This window comes from Chiloscyllium punctatum, chromosome 1 (assembly GCF_047496795.1).
Source record: "Chiloscyllium punctatum isolate Juve2018m chromosome 1, sChiPun1.3, whole genome shotgun sequence".
In the NCBI taxonomy this organism is placed as follows: domain Eukaryota; kingdom Metazoa; phylum Chordata; class Chondrichthyes; order Orectolobiformes; family Hemiscylliidae; genus Chiloscyllium; species Chiloscyllium punctatum.
Genome location: NC_092739.1, coordinates 110,958,508 through 110,978,454, shown reverse-complemented (window position 1 = coordinate 110,978,454; position 19,947 = coordinate 110,958,508). Strand labels below are relative to the sequence as shown.

The window sequence follows — 19,947 nt, the reverse complement described above, 5'->3', positions numbered from 1 at the left end:
ATTTAGCTCAATCTATGTTTTTGAGAAAAGCAAGACTTCAATTGAACTAATATTATTTGTGATTCTCCATAAAACATCTGAAATGTAATGTGAAGGGTACATCAGGCACTGTTAAATACTCATACTGATGAATTCATGGGAATTGTTATTGTGGGTAATCAAAATAGAAGCACATTTTGTTCCTTCAAATTAATGAACTGTGGCTGTACCTGGCAATTTAAATTGTTCACAAGATCACTGGTCAGATTTTTGGGTCCTGCTTTTTCACAGCAATCCTTACGTTGAGTTACTAATCATAGCTGGCATTTTGGCTTTGATGACTAGTTTGAAAGCATCTGAATGTAATGGATACAGCAATGTGTGAACCTGGACCCTTTCACATTAATATAATGTTTTTGAGAAAATATAAATGGGATGAACTTCGACTGACGGCATCAGTTTTGAGTCAGCTGTTTATTTGTAATGGCAAAATGGAAACTGGGAACTAAGCCAACACATTATTACAGCAGTGAGCTGAAGGAATCCATTAGGATGATAACAGCTCAGATCATTAATATGCACACATAGCACTTCTGAATGGAACTGCAAAACACTTTGCTTCACATCTGGGGTTAATTATTTCTTTAAAAATGTCAATTGATGTGTCTTTTCTTTATTGGTGAGATTGGCCAATGACCTGAATGTGCAATGCATGTGGTTCAGTTTCCTTCAGAACCAACAGAACACTCTGCTCATTCAACCAACATAAACCTATCTGTCAGGGATGACACATGAAGTAGTCGGAGTGTTTCTCTAATTTTGGTCTTTGTGGAGTCATTGAAAATGGTATTGACATTAATATTATGATAAATTGTTGTTATTACAAATTGAAGGAAGGAACTTTTTTATTGCCTTTCTTCCTTTCTCTCTTCAGATTTCCAGTCCCTATCATTTTCGTTTGTGCTGCTAGAAGTGATTATTTAGCCCACGGCAGTCTCAACAGTCATTGTTAAAACTACTCCATAGCTATTCCTCCAGAGGTTATCAACAAGCACTGAATGAAATCATGATTCACATCCGATTTGCTTTCCTTCTCTGCATCAAGTCTGTCAGTTCTTAAATAGCCAAATATGTGGGAGTGAACCAATTTATCTGCAATGCAGGGCAAAAACAAACTCTGTCCTATTAGAAAGGGATTTCGCTTCGTTGTAAGAAAGATGATTGAGAAGAGACATGATCCCAGCATTTAAAGTGTGAGGAATATGGATAGCGCAAGTGAAAGCAATTTAATTAGATTGTGAGTGCTGAATTTAAAAAAAATACAACCTAAAATGTAGATAGGAAAATGGATGTACATTAATAAATATGCATAGCACATTCCTGATGAAATTAGTTAATATTCTTCAAAACAAAACTGGAAGGTAAAGCTGCTCAGAGCAGAGGAAAAAAATGAAGGGAATGCTAATGATGACAAAGAAAGGACTGAGATGAAAAGTAGCTGCAAATGGGAAGTTTAAATAGAACTCCTCCCAGTATGTTAGACTTTCTGAGAGGTTGGGGGGTGGGGGGGTTGAGGTGATAGTAACCACCCTACCTGATAATTTGGCTGATTCTGGCATAATTAAATGAACTACACAGCTCAACAAGTTATCAGAATGTTTGATGATTTCAAATAGGGTGGTAATCTGGCTGTTGTAATGGGACTGGATTTTATGTTCCCCAGCCAGTCGGTTTGAACGTGGCAGGCAGGCAAAATACAACAGATTGCCTTCTTCTTGACCATCCCTTGCCCTGATCTAGCTAAAGTTTCATGGGTTACGGGCAAAGAACAAGAGGTGTCAGATGGCATATTAAACCCTTTAAGTTGGCAATTATGTTGACTTGATGGTGTCATCTTGCCCTCCCCTCGCCCGAGTATTTTACCTGGGTACGTGGTTCAGCTGCATGGCATGAATTAGACAAGAAGGGGAGGAACTCTGTCAGACCCTGCTGCCCATCAGCTCTGTGCTTCACTTTTGAAACTGGACAATTTCCATTCACCGTTTCTCGATCCCACTCATCTCCTTCTCCGCAATCCCCAAACCTTGAATTTTAGCTCTCAAACTGGGCTTTTCAGCACTGGAAACTCTTCAACATCCCAGCAATGATTCCTGGGGCTAATGTGGGCTGTAAAGAGCTGTTGACCAATCTTATCAATTGTCAGTTCTGTATGGCAGAACCACCTCCTGACACAGATACTGATATCAACCCTTAAAGCTGCTTTCTAATGTCGTGGGATAATCCAAGGGAATGTGGATGGGTTCTCTTCACCCTTTTAAACCTGGTGGAGGGTGGTTAGTACCACCCCAACCCCTCCCCTAGAAAGTCTAACGTACTGGGAGGAGTTCTATTTAAACTTAGCATTTGCAGCTACTTTTCATCTCAGTCTTTTCTTTATCATCATTAGCATTCCCTTCATTTTTTTGCTCTGGGTTTTCCTCATTCCTGAAGAAGGGCTCATGCCCAAAACGTCGATTCTCCTGCTCCTTTGATGCTGCCTGAGCTGCTGCGCTTTTCCAGCAACATAGTTAACATGCAGTACTGGTTTACACTTGGTTATGCACTGTCTATGATTGTCTTATGTTAAAAAAATCTAAGCATTTTGAGCCAAATATGTCAATGTGATATAAATTTAAGCTCATCTGTAAATTCAATTAAGTCTATTTATGAATAGAATCAAAAGCTTTAACTGCATGATTACAATGTATAGTATTCTGGCATCTCAAACATGTTTTGAATTGTCTGGGCCATAAATGCATCTTCCATGTCAAAACACTGGACAGAACCATTTTTTTTAAATATAAACTCATTGGAAAATGACTGACAAGTCTTTCATTAGTTTTTATGCAATTATGTTTAAATTTCTTTTTGTTGAATTATGGTGTTTGATAGTGTTCCAGCTATGTGACATTTGAATATCATTCGCCCTCCCTGGATTTGGTGATTTACTAATGGAAAACTTGTTGAGTAATGCACTTGGAACTCTCAATTTGCATTTCCATAAAAGAGGAGGTCACTTGTCGGAGATCTGCATGAATATCCATTAGATAAATTTTGCAACACTGCTCACTAGACACCACATTACATGAATTACTTAGCTGTATCTGACAAATAATGAGCAGTAATACATCATAATAGCTTTGGTACAAGATATGCATGTTGTGAGAATGTGGTACCCGATGGGCTTATGCTTTTTTTTTAATATTAAAAAAAGACAGATAGACGTATTCCAATAATCCTGACCCCATCTGCATCTCTGGCAGCTCATGTGCTTATGTCCAACTGTTTCAATGCTGTAATCACCATTGGGAAATGGGCATATCAGATCATAGAATCCCTATAGTGTAGAAACAAGCCCTTCAATTCAACAAGTCCACACTGAACCTCTGAAGAATAACCCACCCAGACTTATTCTCCTACCCTGCATTTACCCCTGGCTGATGTGCCTAACCTACACATCCCTGAACATTATGGGCTACTTAGTATGGCCAATTCACTTAACCTGCATATCTTTGGATTGTGAGAGGAAACCGGAGCACCCGGAGGAAACCCATGTAGACACGGGGTGAATGTGCAAACTCCACACAGTCACCGAAGTTGAAATCAAACCCGGGTCCCTGGCAGTGTGAGGCAGCAGTGCTAACCACTGAGCCACTGTGCCACCCCTTGACCCAAGAAGATGACCTGCAATTTTCATGCAATGCATAGAAGCTCGATTCTATGGAGGTGGGAAGCAATTCACAATTAAGTTCAAATGATGCTGCCAGTTTGATATGTCATGATGAAATTGTTTAAGTTATATTTGTTTATAATTTCTTTAATATGAATTTACCTTGAAAAGCTGAGTGATCATTAATTTTAACAGCAGTGAGGAACTAAAGAAGTCTTTTGATGCATTAGAGTACATTATCCTCTTGATAAAATACAATTCTGCATTGCATAATAATGAAATTCGATTTTCTGTGTCAATTGCTTTGTTTGCATTAAATTGCTCAGATGTTTGAATATTACACATCTATAGACATAAGGTTGAATTTCTGATTGACTTCAAAGGTTTTAATGTATTCACTACTGGAGATTTTATTGGCATTATTCATCACTGTAATTTCATTATGAATTCTTTGAGTTTGAAAACACACTAATTGATTCATGAATGTTGCCAAGGGGACTATCAGCTTGTTTACAATTGACAGATTTAACAGCAGTTAAAGGCAATATTCCCACTAAGCTGTGCAGTTATTCAGCTCCACCAAGGGTCTGTGCATAACCATCTGTGGGCTGATATCATTCACAGCATTGATTTTCTTAAGTCAATGCCATGCACAGACCTTGGAGGTCTGTTTGGAAGAAACCAAATCTAGACGTGACATAAGTTAATACAGTTTTCTTTTTGTGTAATGAAGTACTGTGCTTATTTTGACAGACTTAACAGTTTCTCAAAGACTTCTCTGTGCTGTTTTAGAGCTTATGAATTTCATATATAGTGGACACTGGATGAGTGGGCATGGATCAAAAGTTGGGATTGGTAATCGTGAGATGGGATGGAGTTAAGGGGGTAATGGGTGGTGAGTGTGGTAAGGTGTGTATAAATTAGGAGACTCATACTTTTCTCCAGAACTGGGTTTATGTCCCAGCTTACAGAAGGGACACTTTTGACCTGGTCATTCTGGCATCCTTCCACTTTTATCTCTGCCTTGGGGCTACCAATGGAGATAGTGGCCCTGGTTCCAGTGAGATGACTGAGCCACCTCCATGGCCAAGCCTCAATACAAGAGTAAGCCGCTGATGCTCACCAGTTATTGATAGCTAACTCTCCAGTCAGTTGGGAAGAGGGAAATGTACACTGTGAAGTTGAGGTGGAATTAATGTATGAAAAGTGGGGAGATAGTGACGTAGTGGTTATATCACTAGTTTCGTAACCCCGCAGACCTAGGTTCAAGTTCTGAGTAGATGGGTTCAAGTCCCAAAATGAGTATTGGTGAAATTTAAATTCAATTGGTAAATCTAGTATCTTAGTAACAGAAACCATAAAACTATCATCAATTGTTGTGAGAATCGATCTGGTTCACCAATTACCTTCATGGAAGGAAATCTGACGTCCTTATCTGGTCTGGCCTATATATGACTCCAGCTGACTTTTAACTGCTCTTTGAATTAACCTAACCATGGGAGGCAAAGATAGAGTAGATAGCCAGAGACTCTTTCTCAGGGCAGCAATGGTTGTCATGAGGGGTCATAACTTTAAGGTGATCAGAGGAAGGTATGGGGAGATGACAGAGGTAGGTTCTTTATGCAGAGAGTGGTGGGTGCGTGGAATTCACTGTCAGCGGTGGTAGTAGAGTCAGAGACATTAGGGATATTTAAGCGGCTGCTGGACCAGCACATGGGCAGCAGTAAATTGAGGGGTGTGTTGGTTAGGTTGATCTTCGATTAAGATAAATGTTCGGCACAACATCATGGCCTGAAGGGCCTGTACTGTGCTGTACTGTTCTATGTACTAAGTCACTCAGCTAAAAGGCAATAAGGAGTGGACCAATAGCCCCATTTTACAGCAGTTTTATCAGGATTCTGTTCTTCCCATGCAAACCTAACAACTTAAATCTGCAAATATGAAACAAATTCCAAAATTAACAGAGCAAGGTGGAATGATTTAGTGTTTTATAGAGTTTAATATTGTAAATGGTAAAAGTAAAAGAGTTAGAAGTTTATTAATCACTGCCTCCAGCTAGAGCATTCCAGATTGTTCTACACATCAGAAAAGACGTGACAGCCTTAAAAACAGTGCAAAGGAGCATCTCCAGGATTTACCAGGGAAAAGAGACATCAGAGGTTGGCAAAATTAAGAGTCTTCACCTTTGGACATAGAAGATTATGTGACCTAAAAGATGTTCAGAATGATGAGAAGTTTTAGCAGAGCAAAATCTATACCCTCTGTCCTTTGAGTTGGTCAATAACTAAAGATTATAGATTTAGAATCAATGATAGATGATCCAAATGGCATACAAAAATAAACTTTTTTTACTTTGAGGGTTCTGAAATGCTCTACTGAAATGTTTGTGAACATAAATAATTTTGCGTTTAAGGGAATTATAGAGTAACGGATAAAAAGTAAGTATTTAGGACAAGGCATGACTGCTGTTTCAAAGAGCCAGCATAAGTAACATGGCTAAATGGACTCCTTTTACATGTTTCTATGATTTATAAATGCAGCAATAGGACTTCCTTGAATGTAATTCACAATGGTATCGTGTTGAACATGGAATATAAATGTACCTTCATTTCAACATCTCCACGAAGTTCCAGTTCAAAATTGCCAAACTCATCCAAAACATCCTTGGTTGCTGAGGACACATGGATTTTCAACGCTAAGAAATAAAGAGGTAAAATGTCAATGGCAGGACATATATTTGGACTGAATTTTCTTTAAATTGATTGTTGGGTATTAAGTTTTGTTGCCAAATTCTTTATATGGTTCTAATTTCATGAACTGTTTAGCTCAAGATTTTAACTTAGCTTGGACTGTTATTTGGCCTCAGAGAGTTCCTGCAGTTTCATGAAGTTGAAGGTTAAATATCAAGAGTATACAGCTCAAAGTCAAATTCTGGGACTGACTGTTCTAATATCTGTAGCTTGTAGATTAATACAAGGAATGTGACAGATACAAGTGCTAACACATTTGAAAATTGATTGTTTGCTTTCCTTTAGAACTTTCACTCTTGGCTCATCATAAACAAAAGTCCATAAATTTGCAAACTGCTTAAATGAGCGTATTAATTGAAATATGTGACCTATGATTAAAGGCACCCTTACCAGTAACAAAGCTCTTTGGGACCAGTTGATTGAATGTAAATTCACAGGGTTGGTATCCTTTTTATTGCTCAAGAGCGAGTTGGGGGTAGTACAGTTGGGGGATAGTGGAAACTAGAATTGTTAGTAACCTGGAAGTCCTGCTGAACAGAAATCCAGGCCTGATTTGTCCTTTCTGTAATCACTCTGTTTCCTGGCTGGAAATTGGACTGATTGATAATCTGGCAGGCGTGTAGCTGTAAAGACAGAAATCTTCAGCTGAGGACCATTGGTGTCGCTATTCTGGAATCAGGAAAAAAACATGGCAGCTGATAGACAGGGCTGCAATTGGCAGAGAATGGAAAATTACAGGTAATTGTTGGTGGCTGGAGGCTAGGGGACAGGAGACATGTAATTGCAGGTTGATGGGGAGGTCACTTCTCATGGTAGGAAGAAGTACACATCAATTTCAGGGCAAATGGGATGGGAGAGGGCAGTACTGATCCCCTAGCTCACAAGCAATGAGTCAGAGAATCTCTACAGGTGGAGGCAGACCATTCAGCCCATCAAATCGACACCAACCCTCCAAAGAGCATCCAACGCAGACCCACCCTGCATTTCCCATCGCCAATCCACCTAACCTGCACATCTTTGGACTGTTGGAAGAAGCCAGATCACCCAGAGGAAACTCACACTGACAAGAGGAGAAGGTGCAAACTCCACACAGACAGCCACTCATGGAATTAGTACCCTGGTACTAAGAGGCAGGAATGTTAATCATTTTGACAGAGCAGCAAGGAGAGAAGGAGGAGTGAAGCGAGGGCTGCCAGGAAGGTAAGGGCTTAATTTATATTTGGACAGTGGCTAAACCTGAGATACTACACGTGTAGTATTTCCCTTCCGCACCCTACTCCTCTAATCGGAAGAAATAGACTCAGTAAGGTAAGGCTTTTATTTTTTCTTTATCTTTCTTTTTCATATATTTAAGTGCATTGTTTGGTTTTAGTTAGTTCATATAAAGCTAAGCTTACAATGCCTTTTGCTTGATGTGGGAGCTTAGGTATGTGTCTGACATTCCTGACTCTTACACTTACAAGAAATGTGTCCAGCTGCAGCTCTTGTTTGACCATGTGATGGCTCTGGAGCTGCAGATGGACTCACTGTGGAGCATCCGCGATGCTGAGGAGGTCGTGGATAGCATGTTTAGTGAACTGGTCACACCGTAGGTTAGAGTTGCTGAGGGAGACAGTGAATGGGTGACCAAAAGACAGAAAAAGAGTAGGAAGACAGTGCAGGTGTCCCCTGTGGTCATCTCCCTTCAAAGCAGGTGTACCGTTTTGGATACTGTTGGGGGAGATGGCTCACCAGGGGAGGGCAGCAGTTGCCAAGATCATGGCACTGTGGAGGGCACTGTTGTTCAGAAGGGCGGGAAAAAGACTCGTAGGGCCAATGTCACAGGGGATTCTATTGTAAGGGCAGGAGACAGGTGGTTCTGTGGCCGAAGATGGGACTCCCGGATGGTATATTGCCTCCCAGGTGCTTGGGTCAGGGATGTCACCGATCGGCTGCAGAGCATTCTAAAAGGGGAGGGTGAACAACCAGTTGTCGTGGTGCATATAGACACCAATGACATAAGTAAAAAACAAGATGAGGTCCTGAAAGAAGAATTCAGGGGAGCTTGGAGAGAAGTTAAAGAGGAGGACCTCAAAGGTAGTGATCTTGGGATAGGCAGGATCAACACGTGGCTTGAGAGATGGTGTAGGAGGGAGGGGTTCAGATTTGTTGGACATTGGGACCAGTTCTGGGGAAGGTGGGACTATTACAAAATGGATGGTCTCCATCTGAGCCAGGGCGGAACCAATGTCCTTGGGGGAGTTTTTGCTACTGCTGTTGGGGAGGTTTTAAACTAATGTGGCAGGGGACTGGGAACCAGAAGAGAAAACAAGTAGGCAGCGAGGTGGAGACTGGACACTGTAAGAATTATGAAGATAGTATTAATAAAGGGAAGAGTAGGCAGAGAGCAGTTGAGCGCAAAAAAAAACTAGTGGCCTGAAATGCATCTACTTTAATGCAAGGAGTATAGTGTGTAAGGCAGATGAATTTAGGGCTTGGATTAGTGCCTGGGAATATGACGTTATTGCAATCCCAGAGACTTGGTTGAAGAAAGGGCATGACAATTGGCAACTAAATGTTCCAGGATATAGATGCTTCAGACAGGACAGGGAAGGAGGTAAAAGGGGGTTGTTGGGGGGGGGGGTGGGGGGTGGGGGGGGGGGGGGGTGGTGGAGAGGTGGAGTTCCATTGCTGGTCAGGGATGATATCATGGCTGTGCTAACGGAGCACACTATTGAAATCTTGGCTAGTGAGGCATTATGGATGGAGCTGAGAAATAAGAAGATGCAGTTACATTGTTGGGTCTGTATTACAGGCCTCCCAACAGTGAGTGTGAGGTAGAAGAACAAATAGGTAAACAGATTATGGAAAGATGTAGAGGTATGGTGATCGGAGATTTTAATTTCCCCAACATTGCCCGAGTTACACTTAGTGTCAGAGGTCTGGATGGGGTAGAAAATGTAAGAAGCATCCAGGAGAGTTTTCTAGAGCAGTATGTCTGTCAATAGTCCGACAAGGGAAGGGGCCATATTGGACCTGGCACTGGGGAACAAGCCAGGACTGGTGGTAGAAGCTGCGGTGGGGGATTTGTTTGGGAACAGTGACCACAATTCTGGAAGTTTTAGAATACTAGTAGATAAAGAAGAGAGTGGTCCTAAGGGAAGAGCCAAGGCCAATTATATCAAAATTAGGCAGGAGCTCGGAAATGTGGATTGGACACAGCTATTTGAAGGGAAGTCCACATTTGAGGTGTGGGAGACTTTCAAAGATAAGTTAAAGATAGTGCAGGATAGGAATGTCCCATTGAAGGCAAAGGATAGGAAAGGCAAGGTTCGTGAACCGTGGATGACAGGAGAAATTGTACAACTAGCCAAGAGGAAAAGGGAAACGTACTTAAGGTCTAGGCAGCTAAGAACAGAACGGGCCCTGGAGGAATATCGGAAGAATAGGACAAGTCTTAAACGAGGAATCAAGCGGGCTAAAAGGAGTCATGAAATAGCTTTAGCAAGTAGAATTAAGGAGAATCCCAAAGCATTTTATTCTTATATAAGAAGCAAGCGGGTAACTAGAGAAAGGATAGGTCCACTAAAGGATAACGAAGGAAGGCTGTGTGTTGAGCCTGAGTGAATGGGTGAGATTCTGAATGATTACTTTGCATCAGTGTTCACTGAGGAGAGGGGCATGATGAATGTTGAGATTAGAGATAGAAGTTTGATTAGTCTGGATCACATTGACATAACTGGGAAGATGTGTTGGGTAGGCTAGAGGTTATCAAGGTGAACAAATCCCCAGGAGCGGATGGGATCTATCCCAGGTTGCTGAGGGAGGTGAGAGAAGAAATAGCTGGGGCCCTGATGGATATCTTTGTGGCATCCTTAAACACAGGTGAAGTCCCGGAGGACTGGAGGGTTGCCCATGTTGTTCCCCCTGTACAAGAAGGGAAGTAGGGATATTCCGGGTAACTACAGACCAGTGAGCCTGACGTCAGTGGTGGGAAAGTTTCTGGAGAAGATACTGAGGGATAGGATCTATTTATATTTAGAAAAGAATGGGCTTATCAGTGATAGGCAACATGGTTTTGTGCGGGGGAGATCTTAATAGAGTTCTTTGAGGAAGTGACCAAGTTGATAGATGAAGGAAGGGCTATTGATGTCATATACATGGACTTTAGTAAGGCGTTTGATCAGGTTTTCCATGGTAGACTAATGGAGAAAGTGAAGTCACATGGTGTGTTCTAGCTAGGTGGATAAAGAACTGGTTGAGCAACAGGAGACAGAGAGTATTAGTTGAAGGGAGTTTTTTGAAATGGAGAAAGGTGTTCCACTGGGGTCAGTGTTGGGGCCACTGTTGTTTGTAATATACATAAATGATCTAGAAGAGGGCATTGTTGGTATGATCAACAAGTTTGCAGATGACATGAAGATTGGTGGAGTCGCAGAGAGCATAAGGGACTGTCAGAGAATACAGGAGGATATAGATAGACTGGAGAGTTGGGCGGAAAAGCGGCAGATGGTTTTCAATCCAGACAAATGTGAGGTGACGCATTTAGGCAAGACTAATTTTAGAGCGAATTATACAATGAACGGAAGAGCCTTGGGAAAAGTTGATAGGCAGAGAGATCTGGGAGTGCAGATCCATTGTACCCTGAAGGTTGCTGCACAGGTGGATAGAGTGGTCAAGAAGGCATATAGTATGCTTGCCTTCATTGGACGGGGTATTGAGTGTAAGAGCTTGCAAGTCATGTTAAAATTGTACGAGATATTGGTTCAGCCGCATTTAGAATACTGTGTACCGTTCTGGTCGCCACATTACCAATAGGATGTGGATGCTCTGGAAAGGGTGCAGAGAAGGTTTACGAGGATGTTGCCTGGTATGGAAGGTGCTAGCTATGAAGAAAGGTTGAATAGGTCAGGTTTATTTTCATTAGGAAAAGGAGATTGAGGGGCGACTTGATTGAGGTTTATAAAATCATGAAGGGTATAGACTGGGTGGATAGAGACAAGCTTTTTCCCAGAGTGAAGGAGGAAAGTTTAAGAGGAATACACATGGCAAGTACTTCACACAGAGGGTGGTAAGCATTTGGAACATGTTGCCAGCAGAGGTGGTAAAGACAGGCACAGTAGTTTCATTTAAGATGCATCTGGACAGATGCATGGGTAGCAGAGGGATACAGATGCTTAGGAATTGACTGACAGGTTTAGACAGTACATTTGGGTTGGGTCAAGCTTGGAGGGCCGAAGGGCCTGCTCCTGGGCTGTAAATTTTCTTTGTTCTTTGTTCTTTGATTTGCTTCTGCAGGAAGCAAAATATAATGGGTGATTGAAGCTTTCATGACGTGAAGAGGAATTGAAAATATTGATTAAAAAATAGAGCCAGGCCTTTCAGTTATAAAGTTCAGAAACACCTGTATGTGCATAGTAAGGAGGATTTTAGGGATGGAAGCACTTTCATGATGTAGAGGAGTTTAAGGAAGATGCCACAGAGGATAAGAGAAAAGTGACTGAATATTCTGCAATGCAAACAAACATATAACAATGAACAGTCCACAAATGTTGGAAAAACATGGGATATGAGAAATGAATTGGGCTGAAGAATATTAAATTGGCCATGTAATTGAGACCACTCAGGAACTGGCCAAGTTCTGTAAGTATAAAAGTTATGTGGTGTTGTGTTGGAGTGGCTGTCTATTGATTTGGGCTGCTTCAATATAGTCAGGAGTTGTTAATGGTGCTGAAGATTATGTAATCATCAGCAAACAGCCCCATGTCTGGCCTCATGCTGCAGGGAAGGTCTTTGGTGAAGCTGTTGAAGATGACTGGACCCAGGAACTGTGGGGTCACTCAACCCATTACTCTGAGGAACTCCTGCAGAGACACCTTATACTGAGATGACTGACATTCAACAACAACAGCAATCATCATATCTGCTAGGTACAACTCAATCTACTGGAGAATCATTCTTCTGATTCCTCTCCATCCCAGTTTTGCTTGGGATCCTTAATGACATTCTCAGTCAAATACTGCCTTGATTTCAGTTACTCTCATCTCTGGAATATAGCTCTTTTTTCATGTTTGGACTTCAGCTGGAATGAGGGTTGAGTGACCCCACAGGAACCCAAACTGAGCAACAGTGAGCAGGCAAATGCAGAGGAATATGAGGTAATACATTAAAGTGGAGCAGTGTGAGATGATACATTTTGGTATAAAGAACATGGAAAGACAGTTAAAAAAAGTACTACTCTAAAATGTACGCTTGAGCAGGGAGGCCTGGATATATATGTGTGGATGCCTTTAAAGGACAGGAAGACAACACGGTTAATAAATCATACAGTATCTTACGGTTAAATGAATAATGCCACAGCATACAAGAGCAGGGAAATTATATTGAACCTGTATTATCAGCAGTTAGACCTCAGCTGGAGTACTGTGTACTGTTCTAGCATCACACTTTTGATAGGATGTGAATGCAATGTTGGGAGAGCAGAAGAGATTTACGAGAATGATTTCCAGGCATGAGATATATCAGTTATGAAGCTAGACTGAAAATTTGGGACCATTTTCCTTGGAGACAAGGCTAAGACAAGATTTGATTGAAGTTTACAACATCATGATAAACTTGGACAGATTAGGCAAGGAGAAACTGTTCCTGATCATGACAGCATCAATAATGAGAGGGCACAGATTTAAAGTGACTTGCCAAAGAAGCAAATATGATGTAAGAAAACATTTTTTCACACAGTGAGTGTTTAGGATCAGGAATGGACTGACTGGATGTAATGCAGACAGGTTCAATACAGGCCTTCAAGAGATCATTGAGGATTAATTCAATAGAAATAATTAGATTAGATTACTTACGGTGTGGAAACAGGCCCTTCGGCCCAACAAGTCCACACCGATCCGCCGAAGCGTAACCCACCCATTCCCCTACATTTACCCCTTTACCTAACACTACGGGGAATTTAGCATGGCCAATTCACCTGACGTGCACATCTTTGGACTGTGGGAGGAAACCGGAGCACCCGGAGGAAATCCACGCAGACACAGGGAGAATGTGCAAACTCCACACAGTCAGTCGCCTGAGTCGGGAATTGAACCCGGGTCTCTGGCGCTGTGAGGCAGCAGTGCTAGCCACTGTGCCACTGTGCCACCCATAATGTGCAGGGTTATGGGGAAAGAATGAGAGGATGTCACTATATCATAATGCCATTTCAGTAGCTAGCGTAGCATGGTAGGCCGAATGACCTTCCTCTGCCCCAGAACAATTCTGTGCTATTCCTTTGTAAGTGTCTTTTGATAGCTTAGTCAACTACTTGTTTCATCAAAGAGAGAGTGAGGACTGCAGATGCTGGAGATTAGAATCGAGAGTGTGGTGCTGGAAAAGCACAGCAGGTCAGGCAGCATCCAAGGAGCAGGAGAATCAATGTTTCGGGTAAAAGCTCTTCATCAGGAATGAGGTTGTGAACCAAAGGGGTGGTGAGATAAATGGGAGAGGGGTGTGGTTGGGGGGTTGCAGTGAGCAAGAGACTCACTGAGATCCTTGTAGAGAGAGAAGGAGAGCTTCTTCAAGATACATATCCTCGGGAGAGGCTTCGCAGCTAGGTTAAAACAGCACTTTGGACTACACTGGGTTAGATTGCACAGGAAGTAACTGGGCAATTTTACACCTTGTATGGTAGATGTCAATGTTATAGTTGTACTGGAACACCTTGGCTAGGGGTTTAGATATGTCTGTTTTGATTAACATAAATCTGTTAGCCTTAGATTTATAACTTAACAACTGATCCAGCTTCATTTGCTATTTGTGGAAGAGAACTTCAAGCTTGTACCAACATTTTGCGTGTATGGGTGCTTCTTTACTTCTGAAAGGTCTGTCTCTAGTTTTTAGGCTTTTTTTTTCTACTTCTAAATTCTCCAATCGATAGAAGTCGTTTCCCTCTGTTGACTCTTTCTGTCTTCCTAAATATTTTGCAAATCTCAATTAATTCACCTTCATATGCTCTTCCTGTATGAGAAAATCAATGCAGTTAAAGATCAGTGGAATTTAATCTTTGTTGGGATCAAGCTTCTTTCTAGCGGAAGGATGTCACAGTTGTAATAGAACTGTGCAAAAATAACTTGGATGAAATGGAACTCTCCTTATTATAACATTTAGGTGCTGCAATTAATACTTCATTATTGTGTACTTTTACTTCCATTTGGTGATTGTAAAAGATTTTGAAAATAAAAACATCAAAGAACCGCAGATGTCACTGGATCTGAAACATTAACTTGCTTCCTCTCCACAGATGCTGCCAGACCTGTTGAGTTTTTTTTTGGCAATTTCTGAGTTTGTTTATAAAAGGATTTTGAGTTTTCAATGTTTGTACATAGTTATCAATGGAGAACATCGTTTAAAATGTGATTTAAAACAGACATTTACCCTCTCCTGTAGATTCCATTCGGGATGCTGTATTAACCGTGTCTCCAAATAGACAATACCGTGGCATTTTTAATCCGACAACCCCTGCACACACCGGCCCTGATAATAGATGAAAACAGAGAAAAACATTTCTTCATTATTTATGAATCATTTAAAACGTGTTTTCCAAAATATTCAACTTTTCTTTTGCTCTGGATCCTTTTGGAACAGCGACAAACAAGGACTCATTTAAAAAAAATATTTTCTTTCCTCACAATTAAATCCATTACGCATGTATTCTGATTCAGTTTGCCTGATTTCACATTGCAGTGCAAACATACTTCATCCCCCAGGTGAAATTTCACACCACATTTATGCTGTAATACTGTCTTTAAATGGAGAATTGCCTTTGGATGCAGTACAATAAATAAAAATGCATGTGTTTCTCTGGAGGTGTTAACAGTCAATTCAGGAGATGTTTTGCTGTCTGCTCCTGCACTGGGTACACCATTTTATTCTGAATACACTGTTGAACCATTCACATTGCTCATGCAGTTTTAACATAATTGGCCCTTGCTGGCTTTTAGAGCTCTTCCAGTGTTGTTGAGGATGCTCCAAAATACAAATGAAGCATGATTTTATGCACAGAAGTACCTCGAGTGATTGTAATAGGGTATAGGAAGTTTACCAAAGATATAAAGCAGAACCAGCAAAGGACTGAATGTACCGTTGGCAGGTATATGTAGCTAACCAGCAGGAAAAAAGACTTTGAAAGGACAGCAGCTGGCAATGGAAAAAATGCTGTGCTCACTCATGTAAGTGCTAATGTTGTGTTGCAGATTATTAAATTGAATGCCTCATTAATATGATTTCATGTGATTACCTGAAAATAAGTCCAAGAAAAGATGATCAAGCCCATAAAATGCACCTCACTCAGGCACATTTTAACCACATTCATCACCCACCAAGTATATCATGGGAAAGATAAAAATCAAAAACGCTCCATGCTAGGAGCGCATGACCCCTGATTATGCCAGCTAATTAACAATTTCCTATTAATAGCTAAAGTTCTCTTTTAAAAGACTTGCAGTGAAAGCTTATCCGGCACATGTTCCATTAGTCCATTCTATAGAGTATTCAACCTGGCACTTTGCTTACATATTCCCTTTATTCCAACAACCCATCTCCTTCTCAAGTAATTTGTCTGATCCCTAACTCCTTTTGCAGTTTCCATGATATCTACTCTAAGCCTTTCATTTATAAAGTAAATGGACCCAACTCTGAAACTGCCTTCATGAGTCAACAGCCTTTTTGTTAGATGCCTTCAGTTGGCTGAAATTAAAAATGGCTTAATTTAATGCAGGATCCTAAGAATAAAAGATTTTGCTTGCTTTCTTTCCTGAAGACACTGATTCATGAGGAAAGGAGTTCTGTGGTGTTTCTGGTCCTATAGTATCTCAATGAAATGCCCATTTTGATTTAACCTGTAAATCTTCAGGATAGTGGCATGGGCTCTTTCTTTACCCTAGACATATAACATTGCTCTAATGTTTCCCCCTACTGATACTGTTTAAAGCAACTCAGAACACAAACTGACTCTGGAGATTCTTCTGGTCATTATAGAGCAGTGTCCCTCTAGAAGAATATTACTTATGGCCACACAGTATGAGTGCAACTTCTGTAGAATCTGAACCTACACCTTGGAATGTTTCAGATGAACCTCTGCTCCAAATCAACACCAATGAAATCCATCAAGAAACATAAAAGTCTGCAATTTGAGTGAAGATAATTTACCAGTGTGGATTCCTATTCTCAGCTTAAGCTGGTCATTGGGTCTGTGTCGTATTTTAAATGATTTCACTGCTTCCAGTAGTGCTAAGGACATTCTAGCAGTCTCTCGTGCATGGAGTTTACCATTTCGTACTGGGAGCCCAGATACAACCATATAGGCATCTCCGATTGTTTCTACCTGAAGGTGAGAGAACAAATGCTTTGTTAGTTGGGCAAAAGCAAATTGCTGCCGAAGCTGGAAGTCCGAAATACAAAGACAAAATTGTGGTATTAAGGTGGGAGATGTCTTATTTTCTATTAGGACTCTAAGCTGCAACATGACATTTCATTTCGAACTTTTAACTCTGAAAGTCAATTGGTGTTATTCTGGCTTCCTGATGTAACTTTGTTGGGCGATAAGCAGAATTCTTTGATCAATAATGTGAATGGATTACGGCAATTGTTCATACTGCCACTTCCAATTCAAGGCCATTAAATTCTGGAGGTTCACAGTACACAAGATTAAGTTTAAGATTTCTGCCAAAGCAATACAAAATAAATTTCCTTTTCCTTTTCCAGGAATATTAAGCGACTGAAATATAGATCTAATCTTTCTTCAGAAAGTGTAATAATCTCAGGATCAACACTCAGGGCTTTCTCAGCCACGTACAGGGATGTCCTACAGCATTCGGGATGAGAAAGCACAAGAGGTTAAAATAAAGCAAATAAGAACCAATTTAACCTGCAATAACACATTGAGCATGTGACTAAACCTCACCAGGTTGGAGAAGGTGAGTACGCTGCAGGAACTCAGTGGAAAGTGAAACTGTCCTGACAAGAGTAATATAAAGGTGAAAGTAAAGGACTGCGGATGCTGGAGAATGGAGTCGAGAGTGCGGTGCTGGAAAAGCACAGGAGGTCAGGCAACATCCGCGAAGGAGGAATATCGATGTTTTGGGCAAAATCCCTTCATCAGGAATGGAATAATATAAAGGTCAGTCACAAAGAATCATGCAGAAAGGTGCAGTTCTTTCAGATTGAATGAACTGATGCTGTTAGGGTCAGCAACTCAAGCAAATTTTATCAAAGTATATTGTATACCAGAGAGCAATCTCACTTTTCTGCCTTTGAGACCTCCTTTAACACGTAGTCTGCAGGAGCAGGGAAACCTTGCACCAGCCCACCAACCACAGTGACATGAATAGCATCCTGCAATACCTACTGTTGCTGCCTTCTCGTCAGCCATATGGAATGGACAGAAGAGGGTGATTAGATACAGAGCTGTTGAAATCCTTCATGCAGAGTCTGTAGACCAAGGGTAAGCTTTTCTGAACAGTGGAGACTTAGCTGGCTCTGCACACATTTGCAACCACACAGTAAGGGATGATTACGTAGTGATGATGTTACTCGATAAACAATATAGGGCCTGTAGCAATCCAAGGGATCTGGATTAATATCCAGGAGATGTAAGGTCATATCCCATCACATAAAATCTAAAAATCTCCCGTTGGTTAGATAGCTACCTGTTGCCTACAGCTGTCAAGGTGAACACAATCCTCATTATTAAAAACCATTCATGGGTTACAGACAGTTCTGCCCATGTAACACTTATTGTTCATCACTAATTGCCCAAAAGGCAGTTAGAGTCAGCCATATTACTGTGGGGCTGCAGTCACATATATAAAAGGCCAGATTTTCAATCCTAAACATTTTTAATGACCCAAATGGGTTTTTAATGACAATTGACAGTGGTTACATGTCTGTTAGCTTTTTAAAAAAATTTCAGGTCATTGCTGTATTCAAAGTTCACTACCTGCCATGGTGGGATTCAAATTCACATCGCCAGAATGTTAGCCTAGGGTTCTGGATTACCAATCTCTTGATCTCTATACTACCACCTCTTCACATCTGTGTATATATAGGATCTCACAATCTGCAGCCACAGCTCCATCAGGTTTGTTCATGACAGCTTCCAACTATATTAACTTGAAGGCCGACCAGGCTGTCACAACCAGAGTGATGTCAGATTTGCTTCCTTTACCTGATTTTCAGAAGACAGTGCCCATGGAGCAAATAGGATGCCAGCAGAAGAGACAGCTGTATTTGATAATCAGAAGGGCGTCCAGAGCTTTGTCATGCAGTTGATGTGTGATCACTGTGAAAGAACAGTGCAAGTGTGTGCTGTATCCAGGGAGCTACCATAACTAGCTCATCCTTTGGCAGGTTCCATAGTTTCTTGGTTCCGGGGGACCAAAAGTAACCACACCTTGACCTGTTGGATGACCTCAGTGAGGAAGCCAAGCAAACATGGAACAGGAGAGCAGGCACTTTACCACCAGAGCCACAACAACAACAAAAAACCCAAAGCCTTACTCAAAAAGAGAATGTGCTGCTTTGACCCATGTGAACACTCCTTTAGCATCTCTCAGCAAGGCCATCCACGATTGCGGTGGTCTATTGTACTCTGCGCAACACGGTATCTTCGGTGTGAGAGAAGTAGGAGGATCCTGAGGTCCTACTGGGCTTTTAAAGAATTTGATGAAGACATAAGCAATCTTGCAATAGTTAGAGATGTCCTTGGTTCATAAAGTCAGGACATAGAATAGTTTTGGATGGAAGTGAGGAATAGAAGGGGAAAGTTGGGCAGTAACCTATAACCAATATAAATAAAACACACTGAAGGGTGAATTCTACAAGCAGAAATATTAGGTGCTTGTGTTAGCAGGACAGAAATACCTATGGATGATTTCAATGTACATATAAATGGGAGAAAACTGATTGGCTATAATGCCTTGATGAAGAGTTTATAGAGTGTTCTTAGAGCCGCATGTTCTGGAGCTGACTAGAGAGTAGCTGCACTAGACTTTTTTATTATGCAATCTAATAGGTTTAATTATTAATCTCAGTAATGACATTTAGCTACTGAGAATCATAATATGATTAAAATTTACATCTAGTTTGAACAGGAGAAGAGTGGGTCTAAACCTAGGATTTTAAGCTTAAATAAGGGCAAGTGTGTGGATGTGAATGCTGACCTGTCTGTTTACTTTAAACAGAAGTAGTGGCAGATATTAAAATAGATATTGCAGCATATTCAAAATAAATACTTTTCTAGTATAAAGAAAAAAATCCAAAGGAAAGACACACCATTCTATGTTAATTAAAGAAGTTAAGAAAAGCATCAAACTTAAGGAAAAAGCATATAACTGTTTAAAGGTGAGTGGGAATTCTAATGACTGGTCAGAATACAAAGAACAGATAAATGGTTAATTAGAACTAATAAAGTAGAATATGACAGGAAGCTAATTACAAATACAAAAACAGACAGTAAGAGCTTCTGTGGCGATCTAAAAAGGAAAAGAG

At 40.9% G+C, this 19,947-nt stretch overlaps 1 protein-coding gene across 1 annotated transcript in view; it reads right to left on the bottom strand.

Moving 5' to 3' along the window:
* The window catches only part of npr2 (natriuretic peptide receptor 2), a 183,308-nt gene that overhangs the window by 8,610 nt on the left and 154,751 nt on the right, over nt 1-19,947 (bottom strand). The window contains exons 19-21 of the mRNA XM_072572008.1: nt 16,609-16,783; nt 14,836-14,934; nt 6,292-6,383 (exon numbers count right to left, since the gene is read on the bottom strand). Of these exons, the coding sequence (XP_072428109.1) occupies nt 6,292-6,383; nt 14,836-14,934; nt 16,609-16,783 (366 nt within the window). The remainder of the gene's footprint in view (nt 1-6,291; nt 6,384-14,835; nt 14,935-16,608; nt 16,784-19,947) is intronic.